The sequence below is a fragment of the Centropristis striata genome, chromosome 9, assembly GCF_030273125.1.
Source record: "Centropristis striata isolate RG_2023a ecotype Rhode Island chromosome 9, C.striata_1.0, whole genome shotgun sequence".
Taxonomy (NCBI): domain Eukaryota; kingdom Metazoa; phylum Chordata; class Actinopteri; order Perciformes; family Serranidae; genus Centropristis; species Centropristis striata.
Window position 1 is genome coordinate 20,962,959 of NC_081525.1, and position 13,338 is coordinate 20,976,296.

Here is a 13,338-nt window from a genome sequence, read left to right on the forward strand (position 1 = left end):
CACTGCATTGATATGATGATGAGACAGTTCTGACTTACAGCTGAGTTCGATCCGGATGAAGTCTTTGATGCCCAGATTTTCCAGAAACACCCCAGAGGAGGACGTTGTTTTAAACAGGAAGGAGATGTCTGCGTTCAGCTCTCCGTGGAAGGTGGGGAAGTGAAGGTAAGATGTCTCCTTATCAAAAAACGCAGCGTTCCAGAAGTTCTCTGAAAAAAAAAACAGTACAGAACAGTGATTAAATCCTTCATATGCTTCCTCTTTTTGTTTCCTAATATAAAGATATGTAAATCTGTTATTTCAAAAAGTAGATATATCACTGTGGGACGAAGCTAATAAAAGGAATTTTCATTATGACGGCTGTATAATGAAAATGGTGTAGTAAACAAATGCACCAACTGTTCAGCTAATTAGCTCTGAACAAAGGCACAACTCCAGCAACACTATATAATTTGTGTTGATTTATCCTGCATGGCGTTTATTTATTCAGATATTTACTCATTAAACTGAAGGCTGAAATTAGAAGCAATTAAATCGAGGTAAAATATATCACTTAGCTTAGTTTATTACATGGCTTTTCATTAAAAGTTGTTATTAAAGATCATAAAGGGAGTCATATTTTAGCTGCTAGTCTGCTAATTAGCTTGTGTAATTGGCTGCAGGCTATTCTTTCATTAAGAAATTAAATGGCAGGGGGAAGATTGGATACAAGGAGTCTTTTAGTTCACTGCACTGTGTTGATGAATGAAACCCATTCAAACATCAGGCTCATACGGAATGTGTAGTATAGACAAAAAAGAAAGTGTCAATAGTGACACCAGCAAATGATATGGACTTACTGTCGCCATGACAACTTAAGGGTCCCACCCTGTAGGCAGCCTCTGATTCCGGACGCTGGATGTCACCCAGCACCAGAGACCTGACTGGGAGGGTCTCCTTATGGGTGAGCAGACCTGAGTCATCAGCCCTGTAGGAGAAGGAAGAGAAAAAAAAATATAGGGGATGAAAGAAGGAGGGGGAGGAGGTCGAGAAGAAGAAGGAAGAGGAGAAGGAAGAGGACAAGAAGAAAGAGAAGGAGAAGAAAGAAGATGACAAGAAGAAGGAGAAGAAGGAAGAAACAAGAAGAAGGAGAAGAAGAACAAAAAGTAGGAGAAGAAGAAGGAGAAGGAGCGGAAGAAAGAGGACAAGAAGAAAGAAAATTAAGAGGACAAGAAAGAGAAGGAGGAGAAGGAAGAGGACAAAGAGAAGGAGAACGAGAAAAAGGAAGAGGACAAGAAGTAGGAGAAGAAGCAGGAGGAGGGGGAGGGAGATACGAAGAAGGAGAAGAAGGGGGGAGATAACAGGAAAAGGGGGAGCAGGAGAAACATGAGGAAGTAGAAAAGAGGAAAGAATCAGAAGAATAGGAGAAGGAAAAAATGGATGGATAAGAAGTAGGAGGAGGTGAAGAAAGAGAAGAAGGATGAAGAAAATAAGGAAGAGGAGGTGAAACAAGTACAGGACAAAAAAGATAAAGAAGACAAAAAGAAGGACAAGAAAGAGATGAGCAAAAGAAGAAGACAAAGAAAGGGAACATGAAAGAGAAAATTAAGAGGAGCAGTGGGTTAGAAGAAAAGATGACAACAGGAGGAGAAGAAAAAGACACGAGGGACAAAGAGGAGGATGACAAGGAGGTGACAGAGCAGAAGAAACAGAAGGAGATGAGGAAGGAGAGGGAAAAAGACAAGGATAGGGGATGGGAAAGAAAAAAGTAACAAGTTAACAAAAGAGGATTAAAACAAAGAAAAAGAGAGTGGAGGAAGAGGAGGACACAGAGAAGAAGATGAAGAGGAGGAGGAGGAGGAGGTTGATACGAAAAGGAATAGAGGAGAGAAGGATGTAGAAAAGAAGACAAAAAAGATGATAAGGGGGTAAAGGAGGTAAATAAGCTTCAGCTTTAGAAAGTTGAATGTTTATGCACATAGAGGCAGTGTAAAACGTATGCCCACCTGAACTCTGAATAAGTGGGACATACTGTAAAACTGTTCATTTGTTCTCTGTGGTTTTACAGCTACGTTCCGATGAAGACAAGCATTCCAGCTGACACAACGCCCATCAGCTTTATGATTCATCTGCACATTCAACATCACCATTTAGTCTCTCTGCTCTGTTCCAGCTTTCAGCTTAGTTGCTGTGGAATTTTGTCAAAATATAAATCTAGGACTATAGGCACACGTCAGAAGAAAGTCAATCAGAATAAAGTAGGAGACGCACAAATTTGGGCAGTGAGAAAATAGAAAGAAGGGCCGTGGCTATGCAGACAGCAGCAGGATTGGTTACAATATGGGAAAATGGCTCTAACTGTAGAATTGGTCACAGAATTGTGGAAGGCGACCTAAATACTGAATTGCTTACAGCATGGATAAAACAATTTGAATAAAAGGTTCCAGGATTGGATAAAACACAGAAAAGGATGTTAAAATATCTTGGGATTTGTGCTCGGTGTCTCATTCCTCTTTTGTGACCGGTATGTCAAAATAAAATGTTAAAAACTAAAATGTGTCAATGAGTTAATTAAAGCATTGGGGCAGATTTAACTGAATCACTTAATTGAAGAGTCCCAGAGGCAATATATGTCTACAATGTTTTACACCTGTCCTTAAATATAAAAATTGTGATGTTTATTTTCATAGCTCGTCCAACCAAATCATTGTTTTATAGACATTAATGATGAGATAATAACATTTTATTGCAGTACAAATGCAGTAGTTTGATTTACAACAAGGCTCAGTCTACAGCCATGCTTGTGGCTATGTGGGGCTGGACAGTGTGCTTTAAGCTAACTTTATAATGTTCACCATCTTAATTTAGCATATAAGCACTCCTCCGCCCCCAGGCCAGAGGTAGAAGTGTGAAATGGAGGACCACCAGGCTCAAGAACTCAATCTTCCCCACTGCCATCAGGCTTCACAACAGCTAACTAGCTATTATTTGCACTACCTCTTGGTCAACAACTTACTGTTACCTCACATCAGACTTGCACTATTGCACAGCATACTGCTCAACTTGCACCTTAAAGACTATTTATAACTGTACCAGCCTCTCTTTTGCAAAACCGTATATTTACATACATATATATTCTTTATATATTTGCACATATTGTTCTTTTTCTATCCTATTTTTTTTTTAATTCTATTTTTTCTTACTTCTGTCTTCTCTGGCAGCAAAGTGAGATTTTCATTGTGCAAGGAAACATTTATATTGTGTATATGACAATAAACTTTGAATTAAATTGAATTGAATTGAATCGAATTGAATTGAATTGAATTGAATTGAATTGAACTGAATTGAGCATGCGAACATTTGCAAAGTAGTGTATGTGTGAAGGAATAAATCAGTCCAAACATGGTCTGGGTCTAACTTTTAGTGAGCTTCCTCGTCGCACAGTACATTTAAGTCCTCCGCATCTCTCCCTCTCTCTTCTTCTCCCCTCCTGACGTACACCACTACCTCCTGCCTGCACCCAACCACCAGGTGGACAACCTGATAACAGGATATTAACATGACTATAAACACTTGTAAACATTATAGCAATTATTTAAGAACCAACTAAAGTTATACCTGCATAAAGAAAAAAACATAATAAACATATGTTTCCATCATATTATTAGCATCTTATTTGCATATTCCATTTTCACTCTTACAGTAGCACAAAGTACAGCAGAGGCTGATGGGAAGGTTATCAGTTTTTTAAAAATATTTTTGTATTTCAAAATAATCATAAGTATCGGGCAGATTAGAATTTTGCCATGATGATGGTGCTAGACTTTGAATGGGGTATCACCAAAGTCAGCAGGATTTACTTCTGGGGACCGTCAATATCTCCACCTAATTTTATTGGCAATCCATCAAATTGTTATTTTAGTCTAGAACAAAATACTGGATCCACTGACCAAACAACCGGTTGACCATCTCTAGAGCCGAGCTGCTAGCATGACTGAAAATGTAATATATCTATAACTTATTTTACAAGACACCTCAATAAATCTCTGGCCAATATATATTAAAGTGCAGGTAACCATAGAAATTGCTTAGCCTGTTGTCCCCACGAGCTGGCCCCAGAGAAGCGGATGAAAATAGGTGGATCGAAACCAAAGAAAAAACACTTCACTCTTAATTCTCTGGTGAAAATAACACTGATATGTGTTAAACCGACAACAAAAAAACCCACATTTATGTCCTTGTCCATTAAAAACGTACCCATTTGGAACGGGGCAATTGCTTGGCCTCTGGTATTGCTGTTAGCAGCTTTCTCAAGAGCCGCTCATCAAAACAACTTGACACTCAACACTGCACTTCTCTTGGTCCCGAGCAGTACACCTGCCATGAAATAGTTGCATCCGCTTGCAATGCGAAAACGTGGGAGTAATATCTACCAGCTAGCTTTTTTGGACGAGGATATTTCTGAAAACTAGAATGATAATTCTGAAAGTCACATCGCTGAAGTGTACTTCAGTGTCCCAATAAAGATAAAAGAAAGAACTTACTTGACTTCTTTTTACCTCATGTTATGGTATTCTTTTCCTCCATATTAACCATTTGATATATTAGGAAATCTCACTTATTATAAATTAGATAGGTTTGTATAGCAGAGCACTCTCATGCATTATTGCTTACTTCATACTGAGAATCAAAAGGTCAGATTCTAAGTTTTTATATTATGGGTTTTAACTGGTTTACATAAAGGTAGGGTACCATTGGTCGTAGTCGGCATCACAGTTGCAGTAGTGATTTGGATCCAGACAGTTGTCCTGCAGACCACAAGCACACTGCCGGCTGCCTGGCAGAGCCCCGCCCCAGTACGTCTGGACCTGACCTGGACCTGGACCTGGACCTCCCACCCACCAGCTGAACGGAGCACCCTCTGAAACACACATGCACACAAATACACAATTAACAACAAAAAAAGAAAATAACTATTTGTACTTCAGGGAACAGTTGCACTGCCAATCAAAGAGGAGGTTCACATGAATCAGAGGTAAGACAATGACAGTGCCAGACAGTTGAATGGAAAGTGTTTCGAACAGAGAATTGTCACTCATCTATATTTTCATCACAGCACATTTGTAGATTGATTTGGTCTGCACTTGCACATCAAATGGAAAATAGAACGATCTTCCTGTCTTTTTCCTTCCCCTTTTCTATTCTTTTTCTTCCACCTGCCTGTCTAATGAAACCAGCTTTTTCAGGATCTGAACACAAAACACCTCCTTCTGTCAGCTACTGAACTCTTTCAGCCTTACTGCCTGGCCTCGGCCATGCATCTCGGCTGTTTTCCCTGCTAAAACTAGACAGAAAATGGGCAGCCACTTTATGAAGACTACTTTATGATGATAGGCTTTGCAATATACAGCGGTGGCTCACAGGTTAAAACATGATGGGCTTGTTTGAAACTCATGTATTCTATTATCCTTTTAAGAGTAAAAGCAAGATGTTAACATTTTCTTCCAACAAGAAGATGAGATGCCTTCATTTTGTGGTAAATGCAGCTTGTAAGTACCTACTTTGAGCCCGTCCACTGTAAACATTGTCATTTTGTGAAGAAAGTACAACAAAAAGCACCCAGATCCTGAAGCAGCTGACGATTTACTTGAGAAATCGAGTTGCGGTGCGGATACGCTTTTAGCTGCTGCAGCGGAGTGAGCAGGAGAAAATGCACATTTTAAATTTAATTGACGTTTTAATTAGTTTCTAAATTAACTCTTGTTCCAGATATAGATCCCAAACATATAGAACAGCTTGCTTTGCAAAGATCTTTGATCCTGGTTCCATCCCCCTTACAACACCATCCTCCTCTACACACAAACAATAACAACAAGACATCACCATCACAGATCACCATTTTCCCTTAAGATCCCATCTCAGAAATGAGAAACAACAGAAGATATCAAAGAGCTTTAAGTCTTGCCTGGCAGACTGGGCTCCCATCAAAAACGTCAATACAGGATGTTTGCACAGGCAGCAAAATACGACTCATATTTACGTTTTAGACTGTCCTCCGCCACCATCTTGCTGACATAGTAGTAATGATTGATGCCGATGTGGAGTTTACTTGGCAGAGGAGGGAGGGAAGGTGTATGGGGCGAACAAATGGGGGACTTGCACCAGGAAGCAACCTCCGGGTCTGACTAGTAAAGCAAATCCGGTAAATTGTGATGTAAATTGTGTAAATAATGGTCCCATTTAGAAAAAAAATAGATGAGAAAGAAGCTTATGATTTGGGGCATGGTTACCTTTGATTGACAAGTCGCTAACAAGGCGGGCTGCCACCAAGAAAGAAGCAAAATAATGCTTATCCACAGCACTGTGTACACCAGGTAGAGCGCATACCACAGAGGTCTTGGGTTCGAATCCGACTAGCAGCCCATTCCCGCATGTCTTCCCCTCTGTCTCCCCTTTTCATTCTATCTCTCTCCTATTGTCAATGAAGCCTTAAAATGGCCAAGAAATATCTTTAAACAGTCGTGAACTTGTTTGCCTTTCGTTTTCGCTTTAGAACTTTGACCCATTCACAGTGTGTTTTAATTTCACAAAAGTTTAATTGAACAATTTGGTCACTTAAAAATGTCTTGTTCAGTGTTTGGTTATACTCAAAGACTCTCCAAGGAGTAGGCTGTTCAATTTTTCCAGTAAGTAATGTACATTTTGTTTTAGCATTAAGAGTTTATTTTTAGATACTACCGTTAGCGCGCCTCCCCAGTCCAAATATGGTCACTCCCGGTTTTTAAAAAAACAATGATGGCAATGGACGTAAAGCAAGATGGCGACAGGTGTAATGTTGAACTTGATGCTTCGATTGAGCCATCTACAAACCAATATGTAACGCCACAGTGACTACGTCCATTATTTATATACAGTCTATGACTTTTACCCAGGAGGACGAGGTTCGTGTCGCGTGTGAAAACAAAGGGTAACAATTTTTAACGTAACTTCTGTTATATACGTGGCTCACGTTTTGTGTATCCCGCTTTTTTATGTAACTTCCGGTAGTCACTCTCGTAACGACTTTACTTCTGGCAATTCCATACATTTATTTAATGTTTGAACTGTCTTTTAGAATGCCTAACCTGGAAGTTTTTTACCCTTAACCTAGGTTTTGTAGCATAAATTCACAGAAACCGCAGCCTTTTTTATAACCGCCAACCGTAAATGTATGTATCATGAAGTGTGTGCTATTTTTAGAATGCTCTGCTCTGTACCGTGAGCAGCTTTTGACAAACTATCATATGTGTCATTATGGGTGGTATTGACAAATGGTCAATTCTGTCTTTTATGTTGGAGATCTTGTTGTACCTGGTGTGTTGAGGAGGCGGGACATCTTGCAGTGGTAGGATAGTTCCTGTTCACAGTAATCTGATTGGCTGATGATGGCAGCTAACTGCTCCTCTTCAGAAGCGTAGTCAAAGTGCGCTAAATGTTGGTTACTGTCAGGGGACGAATGCACCGTGGTCAGTTCGGTGTTATTGTGCTGTATCACCATCCATGCCACGTCCTCTGGTGGAGAGAAAGACAGAAAGAGAGAAGTAAATACATATATAGTATATAATGATGTACCACATGTGTGTATGTGTGTCTTTGTGTGTTACCTGTCATGTTACAGTAGATGAGCTGGGGTTTGATGGGTCCACTTCCATCCACATCTATGTAATAACGTCCTGACGTGTTGCCTTTGTGTTTGTATGCCTCACATGACTGTTCATATCTTGCTGCAAAAGGAAATGCAATAAAAGGATATAAACAATAATAACATCTTTCAATTTGATTTGTGAAGAAACATTGACCAGATCCATTCCCAAAAGCAAAGTTCAGGACTGCTGCACCTTCATATACATTGCTGCCTCCATATATATATATATATATATATATATATATATATACATATATATACCTCCCTTACACTATTTTTGCATTAGTGCTGCAGCCGAAATAACAAAAGAGCAGAGAAGGCCAATTGGATTATTAATTTCAAAAAAGGAATTAAGCAATTAAAAACAGTTATGTAACAATGAAAAAGTGGCAACAATGAAACTAAGGTAATTATATAAAGCCCTCTGGTTACATAATGTTCTCACACACACACACACACATGCATGCACACAAATGCACACACGCGCACATGCACATACACTACAATATATTGTGGAAAAATAAGTGAGGAGTCAACTTCTTAACAGTGGATGAAAGTTTTCCACATTATATAACCCCCCGTTTTTTCTGTCAGTCAAAGACTTTTCCTTGATCCAGCTTGAGAAAGGTACCCGATACAACAAACACAGAGGTGAGCAGCATGTGTGGGGGAACCTGAGTTGGCTCTGATCCAGCCGCAGCTGATCACACCACCAGAGCGTAGACAGACTCAATCAATGCTTGGCAGTGTTATCAAAGGCAGAATCTCTTTAATTTCTAATTTTACTCACCTAAAATACTGTAGGCAGTCTCTAAGTTTAAATCCATTTATGTAGAAAGAACAGTCTGCCTGAGGACTCACTCTCCTTTTCAGAATGCTCTTCTACCCTCCTCTTACTCCTTTCCTCACTCTTTCTTTCTGTATGATATCTTCCAGTCCTCATTTCTTTTTTTGGTTTCATCTCCCTATCTCTACCCTTCTCTGCAATTTAGTCTGATAACGCCGCGAAGGAAGTGAAATGATTTTGCCGTTCGTTCTGAGCCTAAAAAGAAGTCTTTCGTTCTAGTTTAAATGTTCTGACCTATATAGCAATATTTGGAACTGTTCAGCACAAAAAATATATATAATAGTATACTTGCTTTTTGGACTAAATATTATAGGCTCCACAATCTCAGGCGTGCAGAAAGATCAAGTTGCCTTTTAATCACAAGGTTGGCAGCTCCGCATGTCGATGTGTGCTTAAGCGAGACACTGAACCCTGTGGTGCCAACGGGCAGGCCAGCGCCTTGACTGGCTGCTCTGACCTGTGGTGTGTGAATGCATGCATGAATGAGAGGCAAATTGTAAAGCACTTGGTCTGTAAGGTAGAAATACCTTCTCATAAAAACTTTCAATGAAGAACCCCTCTTTTTCCCCCAGAGTTAAAGAACATTAACATTAGTTGTTAATGTTGTTAACATTAGTTGCACAGTTATATTTGAATAAAAAAGTAAGTGGCTCTTTCTTTAGTTAATTGGTGGATACAACTTCTTTTGTGGGGTTCCAATGGTTTTAAACAGACTAAAACAAGCGTAAACATACTACTTATTATTCCATAAAGTTGGAATAATTTTGTTTTCAGATACAATCCCCTGTTAATTGTGGTTTCATCTTCATTGTGATATGCTTGGAAGTGATTGATTAATAAAGTTTTGAGAAGATATGCACGTTGTATCTGGCAAGAATAAATCACATTGTCACTGGAAAGATATCTAAATTAGGTAAGGTAAGGTGTTATAAAACACCGGTTAAACAGTAATTAAATGTACTTAAATGCCAGAAGTGAAGTGGTTTTCTGGTTTTGCTGGTGTTATCCTACCTCTTCCTACCTGTGGAGAGGTTAATAAATGCACAGCAGCTCACGTGAGGTCAAAAGACCTCACGTCTTTTTTTGTATCAGTGGTTTTACCGGAGGAAAGCTATCTTAACTGCTACCACTTGTTGTGGTATCGTGTGTGAAATCAGCAGCCTGTTTAACCTTTTTACACAAACACAATTTAAAAAACATTTCACAGTAAAACTCAGTACTGTAGCTGCTGTCTGCAGGTGCCAATTAGTGCTACATAAATGGTCATTTTTGTTGGCTCACCAGTTGTTAGAAATGCAATAAAAAAAATCTCAAAATGGTGAAGCAGGAATTTTATAATAACCTGTTTTAACACACCACTTGGAAAACCTTATACCTCTGAAATGAAAATATGAAGAAAGCAGAAAGAAGTTCAAACCACTTGTTCTGACACTGTGGTTGATGCTTGCTGTTTGAAGTGGCAAGTGGGTGAAAATTGTAGCTTTCATCTACAGCAGGATGCCTTTGTTCTTTCTTCAGCTGCCACTCAGTGGATAAGGTGACACTTTATTTCTGCATTATGTATTACCAACCAGGCTATTTTAGTTGGAAAGCAGCATGTCAAATTTGGTGCAAACTTATCCACAATTCTCCACAGGTTATGTAGGAGTAAGAGAGGAAAAAAAGCCTGGCTGTTTAAGCTCATTTTGTACCAAAAGCCTGTTAAACTTGATTTGCACTTTACATAATTGAATCAGTCAGAAGGAAAATGTGTAACTTAAGTATTCAGAGTCACTTTAATTATTGTTTTGTGTGATTTATAAAACTGCTGTTGTAGATTAGCAGAAAAATACCCCAATGCTGACCAATTTAGGCCTATGGTTAATTTTAATCTTTCATTAAATTGAAGTTGTTCTGCAAAACAAATAGTTTCCCTCTGAGGATATTTGAGAAAATGAGAGATCGCTTCTACATTAGGCCATATTTAAATATATAATATACTTAAAAGTGTATTGTTTATGTTCCCAAACATCACTTTATCCTACATTTGCTTTAATTTAAAGAGAATATATTGTTTTTCTTTTTTTAAGTGGTTCTTTGTCTGTGACAGAATGATACATTTTAAGTGACGGGTGATTTATTCCAGCATGAACCTCTGCCACATCGTGTCCAATGTCACATGACTTCAGACTGGCCTACAGTTACACACAAACATATCACACCAATATGCACACACAATTGAAATGAACTAATAAAATAAGAAATAGTGGGACATCTGCAGTGTCCGAAAGTCAGAAATTAGACTTTAAAAGTAAAAGGAAATCTAATTTACCCAGTATAATAATGTACCAACAATCTGTTTAGTCTATTCCCGATTGAACATGGCTAATTAAAGTTCTGAAACAATAGAGTATAAAAAACAAAAGGGAAATTAAGTGTTAGGGGACATGGGGTCTCATTGCTATTAAAGCAAAAATCAATGAGAGCATGTCTAGAACACTGTATTAATCTTATTCTCTATTAATCAGAGGCATTTTATACATTGTGTTAGATGTTTCTCAAAGATTTAATATTCAGCCGACTATCAGTAGACAATAGAGGGAAAAAAAGATGCCCCTATTTTATGCACACTATTGTATTTTGCATGTTCAGCTATTGAACAAACACAAATACACCAAAAAACCCACCAGAAATATTGAAATGGAGTGAAACACGTTTTCAACTATAGAAGATAAGAAGAACAGCTCATGAAGTGAATAATATTTTCCTGTTACTCTTCTGCCTCGTTAGAGATAGAAAATCTAAATAATAATGTCTTTTTCCTTGTTTTGTAATTTATAAATAAAGTGTGGTAGATTTAAAGTCTCTCTGGAGTGAAGTAGATGAAGGTCGGCACGCCACATAAAGACAAAAAATTCACTGCTGTAAACAGGGACAGCAGCAAAAATAACCCAAAACAATCCATATCATAAGTGTGTGCTCTATATAGAATATTTTCACCTCGTTACCTTGTCATGACACAGCCCTTGTTTATGTTAACTCTAGCAGAACTGAAGACTTCCTATGCGCTCTTTTCAAAGCCACCAGAGTGCTTTGACAAAAAGAGGAATATTAGCTCACAGAAGACTGAAACTCGGGGCTCGAACTAACCCTTTAAAACATTAAAGAAACACAACAAACACAAACAAACGAACTGATCGAGGCAGCAGTAGACTAGTAACTCCTGTGTGTAAAACTGCTATTTGTGTCAAAGGAGTCTGGTGGCTTTGAAGGGGGCATGCCGGCTTCAATTCCCCATCAGAAAAAAGGCAAAGCAATAAAAATACTCTAACTACAGTGTACACTTAAACTGATTCTGCACCTGTACACAGGGAGAGGTATATGTTGCTTAGCTGCTCTGTCAGTACTCCTGCCTGCTTCTCCAAACTGGGGGGCACCATCTATGCAAGGTAATACACTGACTGTGGATACGTACCTCATTTACCTGCCCAGCACCAAAAAACAACAAAGTTACATATTATCTGGTGAACTAAGTAGAGCATTTAGTAACTAAGAGCAGATACAATGCCAATAAATAGTATTCACCCCCTAGGATGTTTCACTCTTTAACTGCTTTCACACATAATCATGGTCAGTATAATTTGGCTTTTTTGACTTTGCTCCTGACTTATACTTTTCAATGATCTTCTCTCTGAGTTGCTTGGAGTGTTATTTTGTCTTCATGTTGCAGTTGTAGCAGGAATAGTGATGAACCAGAGACTGGACCTCCCAGACACATGTTTTTTTATATTACGATCACTTGACACACTTTAACTGCACTCAGGTGATCTCAATTTCACTCAGTACGTTTACATGACACTTGAAAAAAACTGAAATGACTAATGTTGGAGTTCTCCAACTCCGATTAAGACACCCAGATAATGTAATTCGGGATGACAAGACACATGTGCGCATGCTCCACACCCCACCCCCCCACGCTGGCGAATGACCGCGGAACAGAAACATCTAAGAAAAGCCGAGTAGTAGCAGGTCAGTATCACCATCCATCTTCTTGTTCTTGTTGTATGTAAATGTCGGTTTCCCGCCTTTCTCCACTTGTTTATTATGACGCAATAGGTCAACCGGAAAGGTGGTCGTATTAACCCGCTGAAATGACGCATATCGCCACCTAGTGTTGAGGAGGAGGACATGTTTCCATCAGTTATTCGATTTTCTCAGTTGCATGTAAACTGGAACAAGGACAGAAGTCTGGTTAGACGGCAAAATTTAATTTTAAGCATAGCTCGATTAAACTGTGCATGTAAACACACTGACTACGTAATGGTGACACTGCTGCCATCAACTAGCTGGACCTCTGTTGAATTAGGTCAGTTTCTCTAGGGGTTGAATATTTATGCAATCATTTACTCTACCTTATATATTCATCCCAGTCACCAGCATAAATGTGAGCATTTTACATGTCTGCAAACCACAGATACTTTGATTTTCAACATTTTTTTAACCACCAAAATGTTGAATATGAAGGTTTCTGAACCACTGAAACCCATTCTCATCATGACACGTAACAACCAATATTTCAAACACACTTCAAACATGTCACTCCTGTGACAAACTGCGAACATGTGACAATCACTATTTGAAACACTGGTTAAGGTGAGTAATAAAACCCAAATGGTTCAAGTTTGGTAAAATGAACAGGGTTTGAAAAGCAACTTATTTCAGACAAAACTTCAAAACAACGGGACATACTACTTCACGAGAAAATGTCCAACAATGGGACGCAAACCCCTACTCCCTGTTTCAAGTCCTGGTTCAGTTGGTCCTGTCCACCTCGCCTCTTGCCCACACA

The 13,338-nt window shown here is 38.9% G+C and overlaps 1 protein-coding gene across 3 annotated transcripts in view; it reads right to left on the reverse strand.

Annotated features, from left to right (window-relative positions):
* The window catches only part of LOC131977504 (contactin-associated protein-like 4), a 139,906-nt gene that overhangs the window by 31,399 nt on the left and 95,169 nt on the right, over positions 1-13,338 (reverse strand). For all 3 annotated transcript variants that reach the window (XM_059340835.1, XM_059340838.1, XM_059340836.1), the window contains 5 exons: positions 7,623-7,742; positions 7,330-7,530; positions 4,732-4,900; positions 840-967; positions 39-209 (listed from right to left, as the gene is read on the reverse strand). In XM_059340835.1, coding sequence (XP_059196818.1) covers positions 39-209; positions 840-967; positions 4,732-4,900; positions 7,330-7,530; positions 7,623-7,742 — 789 coding nt within the window. The remainder of the gene's footprint in view (positions 1-38; positions 210-839; positions 968-4,731; positions 4,901-7,329; positions 7,531-7,622; positions 7,743-13,338) is intronic.